This window comes from Microchirus variegatus, assembly GCF_963457635.1.
Source record: "Microchirus variegatus genome assembly, chromosome: 1".
Taxonomy (NCBI): domain Eukaryota; kingdom Metazoa; phylum Chordata; class Actinopteri; order Pleuronectiformes; family Soleidae; genus Microchirus; species Microchirus variegatus.
In genome coordinates this window covers 5,412,768-5,423,530 of record NC_139802.1, presented here as the reverse complement: position 1 = coordinate 5,423,530, position 10,763 = coordinate 5,412,768, and the positions used below count along the sequence as shown (strand labels likewise).

The 10,763-nt window shown below is 41.4% G+C and overlaps 1 protein-coding gene across 1 annotated transcript; it reads right to left on the bottom strand.

The window, feature by feature from the left end:
• Positions 1–6,442: 6,442 nt before the first annotated feature.
• ino80c (INO80 complex subunit C) lies at positions 6,443–9,007 on the bottom strand. The gene is made up of 5 exons (XM_083888548.1): positions 8,761–9,007; positions 8,082–8,201; positions 7,892–8,003; positions 7,038–7,105; positions 6,443–6,954 (listed from the first exon to the last, which is right to left on the bottom strand). Exons 1-5 carry the CDS (start codon positions 8,929–8,931, stop codon positions 6,823–6,825), a joined length of 603 nt encoding a protein of 200 aa, XP_083744674.1. The 5' UTR covers positions 8,932–9,007; the 3' UTR covers positions 6,443–6,822.
• Positions 9,008–10,763: the final 1,756 nt, after the last annotated feature.

Below are 10,763 nucleotides of genomic sequence, written 5' to 3'. Positions count from 1 at the left end.
AGCTAAGTGAACCATGAAAGTGTAACACTGTGTGGGCAGTCACGGCGTGATTAATTATGCTTTGAAATCTGTGCGGTTTGTCTGCGCTTGCTGAGAGACAAATCATACAATGAAGACAGCCAAGGACAAAGTCCATCCATCCATTGTCTGCCACTTTATCCTCCACATGAGAGAGGGTTACGGGGGGGTGTAGGGTACACCCTGGACAGGTTGCCAGTCCGTCGCAGAGCAAACACACAAAGACAAATGACCAGTTACTCTCATACTCACACCTACAGTCAGTTTAGAGCAGGGGTCACCAACCTGTTTGAGACCGAGAGCTGCCTAAAGGGTAGAGAGTAATATGGAGGGCGACCATATTAATGTTTTATTCAATTTACCATTTAAATGATCAATATTATGCATTCAATTGCATACACATTAATTCCAGTGCTTACTCAGTTTTTATAAATGATATCAATGATATTTTGCTGAGTGATGACAACTCACCCCACCACTGCGCTATTATGGCTCAATACTAACTTTTGTAATACTTTTACATTTAGTGCATTTTATAGCAGAACATGTCTTTTGATACTTAGTAAATGTCATATACTTTAAAGGGGAAATAAGTAGTTTGTAGTGCCATCTAGAGGAGAGGCTGAAATTTACAACAAAGACCTGCTGCTCTGCTCACCCCCTCCCTTCCCTGAGCGCTACGGTGTCCTCAGCCGGTCAAATGTCGTCCTCGTCGTCTTTCTCCGTGTCAGCAGATGAGGTTCGTGAGGCGAGGGAGAGGGCGAGCTACCACGGCCGTAGCAGACGAAGCGGAGAGAGAGGAGGCGGGACTTCCGCTACAAGTAAAGAGACGCTTGTTTTGTTCTCTCGCGTTTGTCCTTACAGGCTCCGGTAGAAACATGGCGTCTCGCTGCTAACAGTGGCTATGCAACCGCGGTCCGCGGTCATGTATTTTACATGACTTTTTAAAACACTACGAAAATGAAACAAAAACTATTATACAGCGACTAGACAATGCAGGAGCACATAATATGTATAAAAAGGTGGATTTTGGGTTATATAAACCCATAAATGCTACACAGTGTCCCTTTAAAGCCGCATAGACCTATTTAAACACTATATTTTTTTAAGACCAATTGATCACTTGCGGGCCACATAAAATGGCACATCTGGCCCTCTGGCCTTGAGTTTGACACATGTGCTTTAAGACTTTTACAAAGTGACTTCAACTTCTACCAAAGTCATTTTCTGGTAAGATACTTGTACTTTTACTCAAATATCCCTTTGAGGTACTTTATACAAGACTGGAGAATATGCACTGTTGACCCTCTTGCTGTGAGGCAACAATGCCAGCCTCTTTACCATCATGTGTCCTCCCAAGAAGTCAGCTATGTAAAGACAAATATACATTGTAGTAGCGATGATTTCTTTTTTGTTGACAGTTGACATCCATTATGTTGCATTACTGCCTTCTTTTCCCTTGCATTTCCTTAGTTATGTGCCCAATCCTTTCGAAGGGAAGTTGCTGCCTAAGCGGGGGGCAAACCTTTTTAAGGAATAGTTTGACATTTTAAGGCGACAGTTTCTTGTTTGTTTTCTTTCCGAGCTTTAGTTTAGAAAAACATCACTGTGCTTTTTGCAGCAACGTATTAACAATCAGTCGCTCAGTATAAAGAAGTACTTTGGTTTATTTATTTAAAGGTGCATTATGTAATAAATCTAAAGCAACTGGCCATAAAATCCTCCTAATATGTCACAGAGACTCAGGAATAATGTTCATATAACAAACTGAACTCACCAACAACAACAATACAGACAAAATATTTGCATTATAAAATATTTTGCAGACTGCAAATCATGTTTATGTTTTGAAATCATGTTTTGGCATGTGGCGCCACCTACCGCCGTCTACCAATCATTGCAGTCAGTAGAGTCTCAGCTGCCAAGCAACCACGGGTTGCCAGTTATGTCAGAAAACGAAAAACCTAAAAGACCTCGGTATTTTGAATTTTAATGTAGTAAGCGTTTTTGTCCACATTCTTACATATGGCATCTTTAAAACTACACAATTACAGTCAAATATCAGCCATTATATGGATTAATTCACTTTTGAAAACTTGATATATGAGCAGTTAACATGGGATTAGAGATTAAGGGATTGTTCACCCTGTTAGCTCAGCCTTTACTGCGCTAACTCTCCATCCAGTGAGGAGGGAACATAGACTTGTAGTCAGAACACAATCTCAGTGAATTATGAAGCAGAAGTGATTCTTGGTACAAGAGATCTATGAAAAGACATTGATCAGACTAAATATTTATTTTACAGAGTCCACAGTTCCTATTGTTTGCTTTAGCCTACTCCATGCAGTTGAAATTCAAAAACCGATCTAGTTACCGGGAGGATTCTTCTGTCATCTGTAGGCAGATTTTTCACAGCTGTTGCTTATGAAGCTGCTTCTTGATTATAGCTGGAGTTTTCTAATCTGTGACACAGATGTTATGTGAGGACTGTGGAGAATATCGGAGAAGCCTTTGAGCTCTACCTGTTTTGTGGTTTGTGCGGCAAAAAGTGTGTGACAGTTGGTTCCAGGAAGTTCACAAAATGTGTTTTCAGGCGCAGCACGTCACTGTCTGCCTTGAGTTAAACTTAGTGCATTTAATTAACTGGCAACCGGTCGTGACGTCACCCATTAGGATATGAATTCCTTTTGTAGGAAGGTTTGTAGCCTTGAGATAAGCGATTTGGCAGGCGCCATGTTCATCTGCAACCGTGCATCTATTGGACCATTGTTACCAGCTGTCAGTCACACTGGTGTCCACTTATTTGTGCCGTGCTTCGTCATCTAAATGGAAAAATAATTCACAAAATTGACGTCATGTTCTACTGTTGTTGCAAATCAATTGGGAAGTAGGTTCATTTTCCATAGACTTCCATTCAAAGTGCATGAAACGTCGCCCCCTGGTGACCATTCATTATATTCTTACTTCCACTTTGGCCTCCTTCGGGCAAACTGGAAGACTTCATTAAGCTTTTGGGAATGATTTGACTATAATGAAATTAATTTCAGGATACGATGGCTTGGTGTCATGTTGAGGTCCAGCCCAAATATTGTACTTCAACCGCTGTAGCAAAAAAAAAAAAAAAAGACTTCTCTGTTGAAGCAGCCTTTCACAGATTCAGACTGTTATATCTTTGTTAACGGACAGTAAGGAAGTTCACTATGCTAGTTCTGCTCTTCCGATAGGTCAAACACATAAATATGAAAGTTCCCCTGCTGGCTCAGCAGGTACTGGAGCTGGTCTATCGATCAGTTTACCAGAGCTGGTGGTGCAGTGCATTTCTCCGCCCTGACATTTTACTGTAGTTCTCATTTTTCACATATATTTTAAGGAGTAAGACAAGTCAGATTGGTAATGTAAGATGGGGTTTTATCATGTGCTCGCCCCCCCTCCCCCCCACCCCAAGTTGTGAGAGGAGCAGCTTCTTCCTGGCTCATGTTTAACAGTGACATGGTGGATCTGATCTGGACATTCAGCAAGAACAAATGTGCATCGGGTATGACCTGCCTGCCCAAATGTGTCTGCTGAAGTGGAATGTGTCATATCTGAGCAAGTCCAATGACACAGGTGAAAAGTAGTCCGGGAAAAAAAAAAGCTGCATGCACTGGGAAAGTGCAAGAAGCTATATAATTACTGTCTGTAGGCATTGTACAGCACCGACGCCATTTCCATCATCACTAAAAATGTGACAGTGACAAAAACCCGAGGGCAAACTGCACCTAAATGAGCTCCGAGATGACATTAGTTCACAGGGTGCATCTCCCTGGTGAAGCAGAAAGTTGCCCAGAGAAGTTCAGCAAAGTATAAACATGCAAACAAAATCGACAGAGGAGCCACTCGTTGATTGGTGTTTTCACTCGAGGAAAACACATCCTGTGCGATGCTGCAGGTGCCAAAAACCTTCCGTCGAAGATAGATGAGTCATTTTATACACACACCCCAATCAATTTCTTAATGATGGTTATTATATGGTTGAGCTGTAGTCCTAAATGACTTACATCCATTGCCGTGCCCATGTTAGGATTAATAATGATTGTCATCAGTCTGTTGAAATCAGTGAGCCCGCTTTTTTTTTTTTTTTTTTTTTTTTTTTTTAAATAATGCATTATAAATTCTGCATTCAAATTTGCTGTGTCACATTTATGAATGTGTTTGTGTTTGTTTAGCTCACCTGTAACAACTGAACTTAATATATATGCAGTTAATTATATCAATCACTAAGCATTCACTTGATACCCTTGTTGTATTTAAGAACGCAAAACGGCGTGTGTCGGCAGTCAGACTTGTGATTGAATCCCTGCATCCGTACATGTTGATAAATCATTGCCTGTGATCGAATACGGACACACGCTTTTTGTGCGATCAGACAGGTAGTGGAACGACACACTCGCTCAACAAGGCTGGAATGTGCAGAGCTCTGGCGCATCCAGGTGGTGACAGCGAGTGACTGCACAGACAGGTGTGAACCTGCAGGATTTGTCGGCCCCGCAGGTTGGCACTGAGCGAAAAACAGCTTATATGCTGCATGTGAGTCAATATTTCCATCTCGTTTTTTCCATAGCTGTAACCAGATCAACTGACTCTACTGTCTTGGGTGGACACACATACACACACACACACACAGATGTCCATACTCATGCTTGCACACAGACACTCACTATTGGATTGTGTGCTTGTGAAGCAGAAAGCCCCGGCGCTGTTCATTAATCACAATGTTGAGGTTTTGATGCCACAGCAGGAATAGAAATGCTGGTGTGACTCTCACAGATATACTATACTGCCCTCATCAGCTTCAGTCCAGTCCAGAGCAGGGACAAGTTACACTCAGGCATCAGTCAGCCTGGTCGTGTTGTTTACGTTTGTATCAGTGGAGATCGTCACCCACTGCACCAGTGTCAGTCAATGTGTTTTTCATTGCTTTTACATAACAAAACAATGGAACTCAAAAAAGTTGCAACAGTCTTATATATATGTATATATGTATATATATATATATATATATATATATAATTATTAATTGATCTCTTTATTTTATTAGATTATAACCAAAACATATAGGAAATAATGTATGCAGTATTACAGTAACACACAGCTTCTAATGGCTTCTACAGCACAACAAAGAGCGAGTCTTCAAGGCTGGACAAGCTGATCAGACGGGCTGGCTCTGTGGCTGTCAGGGAGTTGGACACACTGGTGGCTGGAAAGAGAACACTGAACCAACTGCTGGCTACTCTGGACGATGCCATCCGTCCTCTGTACACTGTCATCACCAAAACAAAAGAAGTAACTAAGTAAGTAAGTAAAGTTTATTTTTATACCACTTTTCACAGATCACAAATCTGTGAAAGTGCTGTACAATCATAAATAAAATACTATGCACAGTTGTCTCACACACACATTAAAATCAACCCTAAGTAAAAGCCTATCTAAAAATGTAAGTTTTAATCCTTTAAGGCTGCTGCCTCGAAAGTCTCGGTCTCCTCGAGTCTTGAAACATCTACGTCCTGATGTAGGAATCAACTCAATCACAATGCATCTTACATCTGAACAATAGCATGACCTTGGCTCTCTTAAACCTGCAGTGGAACCTTAGTTATTGTCATTGATAAGACGTGTATTTGTCCTGCTGCTGTTTATTCTTATTAAGCTTATTGAGCATTACATACACATACATTGGTAGCTTTAGACTAAGCCTTCTATGTGTACCTAAGACAAAGGCCTTGCTTTATGGAGGCCGTCAATTTGTGCCACCACGTTTCTACAGCTCAACTTTTTAATGCCAGTGTTACATGTTTTGAAGAGGAAGCTTACTATACAAACAAAGAAGAACGACAAGGTCACTGATGCCTTTGGGGTTAGGGAGAGATGAGAAGAAGAGTCTCATTCGTACACACTTGACCCTTAAAGGGTTGCATGTTTGTTGATACTGAAGTGATAGTGACTGTGCAAATGCTTAACATTTTCAGAATATTGATAATTTCACTTGAGACACCGGACCCGATTCATCAAATTTTTTTGAAAAATAGCATGAAACATACCATGGAAACAATCCTGTACAACTGCCACATGTGATTAATGAGACATTCTCACTCTGCCAGCTGCAGAGCAAATTATACATCAAATCTATCCGTGGAAGCCATGTGGAACCAATTCTACATTTACATATGACACATGTTAAATTAGGCCTGCTAAAAGGATGTTTGAAGGTGGATGGTTCCGACACAGTTTTTGTACATCCCCGTTTTCCTCTTAAAGATATATAATTACACAAAAATGACATGAAAAAGACACATAAAATTCAAGTTGTCTTTAATATATACAACTGGTGGTCAAAATGACATAGGTAGAGGCTTTTTAACAACTGTATATAGAACTTTTCTCTAAACCAATCAGACTGATAGGAATTCACATTGTGTACAAAATAAAAAAAATAAACTGTTAGACCACAGAAAAAACTGTCTGTCCCACACATGCTTTGGGGTGGTACCAACATTTGGTCCGATTGTGCTTTTTTCTGAATGAGATTTTGATAAAACATTTATTTTATTTATTTGATAATGTGGTAACATTATTCAGACTCCTGCCTCACAATGAGCGGATATTTTCCACTGGTCAGTCTGTGAGCAACAGTCATTTCAGTGGTTCCCTCAGCAGCCGACTTGCCTCTGTCACTTGGAGTCTGCTCGCTCCCTCGACAACGTCCCACTATAACGTGAGATCAGCTCTCGTTGAAACCTCTGTCAGGTTCCAGGTCTCACTCTCCTGTCAGGGTACGACGCACGCTGCTTTTCGTAGGCTAAGATAGCCTGTAACAACATCAGTAGGGAGGAGGCGGATGTAGGAGAACTCCTCAGAGGATGTGAAGCGTAGTTTTGTCTGAGGGTCTGTGTAATTTGCCTACAGGAAAAACATAAACATAAATATTCAGATTCATTTTATACACCATCTTCCTAAATTACAGCTGTTGACTAATGACTCACCGGGAGTCCAGAGATGTCCGAGTACTTCTTGGCTGGCTTCAACGAGGGAGGGGCATCAATGCTGTAGTCTGTACATACAAAAGGATTGTGGATTTTAAATGCTGACCGAGACTAGAGGGAAATACTCTGGTCAAGGACGCCCAGTTTCATATAATCATTTACCTCACAAGGATAAATGTTGTTTAGTTTTCTTTTTGTTTTGCAAAAGAATCCAGATTGGTATCACTACCAAAATCTAATCATTGCTTCTTTAGGCCATAACCTAAATGTCATTTCACTTTTGGAGTTATGCTGCTGACAAACAGACAAACATAACCTTCGTTGCAGACACAATGATACCATCATAAGCAATTCTACACCTGACACCCACTTATCGCTGCAGTCAGATGATATATTATCATTGAGTTTTCTTACTGAGGGAGCCCATTATATCTAAATAGTGAATTGGTTCTTTCACAGAGTCTGCCATGTTTTTACAGTTTTACACTGAATGGCAAACCAGCCATTGGCTTTAAGGAAAACCTTTAAATGTTCCTATGTTACATGTGAACTAACACCGTTCTCCTACAGAACATGAAGCAAGGGTCGTTCAGTTGGTTGCAGTAATCAACTTCACCACTAGATGCCACTAAATCCTACACACTGAATCTTTAACAATACCTTTATAGTTTTTACAGCAAATACTCACCAACAGTAAAATTTCAGTCATATTTTTTAAAAAAACACACAACTAAAACTGTTTCTTTCATTAATCTGCAAAAAATACACGTGGATGCGGGCACATAAATTACAAATAGGACCTAACATTGTGTATAATCAAAATGCAGAGGGTAAAACAAGATACAATCACTCACAGCTGGGATCACTGAGCTTCCATGGTAAAGTCCGCTCCAACGCTAGGATCTGTTTAAGATTCTTCCAGGTGCGGTTCTTTTTACCTGCTGCTGCTCCACCAATCCCAGAATGCTGTGGAAAAAAAGAGAAGGGACTGTGAGGCGGCACATAAGCGGATACATTTAAATCTCTGCGGACAGAGACACTCACCGTGAAAGTTGGGTCTTTGAATGGCGGCGGTTTTGCTGTGGACTCTGTGGCTATGGTGGGGCCACTAATGTCTAATGATCCCACTGCTTTTACCTCTACCACCGTCTCTACTGCTGGTATCTGATGAAACGAAGAGAAGTGACATCAGAGTTTAAGATACGTTGTTGTACGTTGTGTTTGTATGGTAATGTCAATCGTAGTCTAAGGTGGGCCAAATACATGTTCTGAGGTATAGAGAGGTAATGGCCCAATATCATCAATCTGAGACAGACTGCCACTTCAAAACTACCATTGCGTGTGTGTGATCTGGTAAGGTTATCTTTGTGAGGACCAAGTAACTTATAACCCACAGGGAGTGAGGACATTTTGGGAAAGCGAGGACACTTTTGGCTGGCCCTCACGTTGTGCCCCTCGCCACTTTTTAAAGGATTTAAGCTTTGTTTGAGGGTTAGAATTTAGTTTAGGTTAAGGTTAGGGGCTAGGGAATACATTTTTTCTATGGGGGTCCTCACTGTGAATGATGCGCATACATGTGTGCGTGTGTACTTTAATTATCGGGCATAAACATTGATATTTTCAGTACCAGATGTCCTAATTTGGCACCAGCTGAATTGTCATAAGGTTGAGGTTAGTTTGATGGGTTAAGGTTAGGGAAAAAGGTTTTTTTTAGCATCATCACCTGAGTCTGTATTGTCGGTGTCACCGTCAGCGGGGATTTCTTCTTCTTGCTCCCGGTGGCCTGCGGAGCAGCCGACACCGCCGGACTCCCGGGACGCTTCTTAGCCCGGGCAGCGACAGCGCTGGCGAGGACCGGCTGAGCCTTGACGATTATGGGGATCTGCGAAGCCATGTGAAGCTAAAACACACTCAACTCGATGTTAAATGCGACGCACACACGTTGCTATTTCACTCAAACATCAGACGTTTCTCACGCTCAACGACCACACAACTGTAAACAAAACAACACACTACCCGGAAATGAAATGTTTCACTTCCGGTGAATTAATTGCACGTCAAACTTTCATGTTGACGCACGAATTAAACATTTTACTTGAGTTTATACATACATTTAAATTGTGTTGTCACATTAACACTCATAGAGACAATTAAATGAGAGTTTCGAGAATGTAATGTGTTACACATATTTCTGTCAATGGAGTGTTGCTGCCACCATGTGTTTCAGTGGTGGCTCTGCACTTAGAGGTCTATTCACTGTCGTATTGTCATAAACAGGCATTTGACTGAAACGAAAATTAGGAATAAACATGCTGATACACACATGTATAAATGTTTTAGAGAGTGATCCCAAGAGTAACCTAAAACATGTCTCTGAATCTGAAGGTTGTAGAGGTCAAGGAGGGGAAATAGAATCTAATTTTCATTCAGTTCAATTTAGTCATTTGGGTCCTATCCCACAAGTTCAGATGTACGTTGTGTTGTGTTGTGTTGTGTTGTGTAGTAGTAGAAGCAAGGTCCAGACCAAAAAAAGACTTGCAGTTGGTCTTTATTTCATTTCTCATGGAAAGTGCATAAACAACGGGAAACAACACCAGTAAGACATGTGTGGAGCCCTGCTTTCCTGGCATTTCCCAGTAGAAAGGGTGGACATGACAATAGAACATAAAGCATACTTGACAGAAAGTATATAAACAAGGAAAAAGACAGGGACACATGTACAAGGAGGAAACATATAACTGAGTGTGGAATGTTTGTCAAGTTACATAATAGACAGCAAAACACATTATTTTGTGATTAACATGAAAAATTGTTATTCCGACCAACACAATCATTTAAATAAATACACCGCAGAAAATTGCTGTTTGACATTTGTTGCTTTATAAAAGGGATTTCCGATACCACAGCAGAAAAAGAAAGTATATGACCTGGCCTGTGACTGGTGTAACTTTCAAACAATTCCCCCTACAGGAAACTATAAAGTAGTTCTGGTAAAGTTGAATCAATCCTGACAGTCAGCATAACTGCAGGGTGAAGTACCGGGGGCTATCTGCTGTTTGATTAAAGTAGTTTCCCATGCCTTGGGGTGTACATGGTAATCCTCTTGTCTCTCAGTCGCAGTGATTTGCACAAACACCTTTCAGGTGAAAGTGCCTCTAGCTTATCCATCAGTCTACACTGGCCCACTGAGGAGCGCCCTGTCAGCATCCACACATCCACACACACAACAAAGATCTACCAAATTCAACACAGTGCCGTCTGAGACGAGGGATGCTTGGGTGATGTGTGTGGAGGTGTATATATGTCTGTCCTTCTCCTGTCATATTGTGACTAGAGGAACACATTTGCAGGGGGAAATGCTGATTCCTTCCAAATACTTCAGTCTTTCCAAATACTTCATTCATATTTCATCATTGGCATTCTGCTGCTGCCAGCTACATGAATAAAGTAGAGGCTGTGTGTGTGTGTGTGCGCGTGCGTGCGTGCGTGCGTGCGTGCGTGCGTGCGTGCGTGCGTGCGTGCGTGCGTGCGTGAGCTCAATTGCAAACAGATATCAATGTTTCATAGGTGAAGTTACACTATGAGCTCTTGCACAGCCCTTTCCTCATGAACAGGGGTCTCAAACTGGCGGCCTGGGGGCCACATGCGGCCCCCCAATCTATTACATGCGGCCCCCCCAACGTAACTTAACTTAACTTAATATCATGTTTGCGTGACCATTAAACA

What these genes read in the sequence shown, in the direction of transcription:
- ino80c (XM_083888548.1), bottom strand. Translation starts at nt 8,931, where the DNA reads ATGGCTTCGCAGATCCCCATAATCGTCAAGGCTCAGCCGGTCCTCGCC. An exon ending in GAAGCTCAGTGATCCCAGCT is followed by an intron (nt 7,106 to 7,891) that starts GTGAGTGATTGT and finishes TTGTATGTACAG; the next exon opens with ACTACAGCATTGATGCCCCT. An exon ending in CGGACATCTCTGGACTCCCG is followed by an intron (nt 6,955 to 7,037) that starts GTGAGTCATTAG and finishes TTTTTCCTGTAG; the next exon opens with GCAAATTACACAGACCCTCA.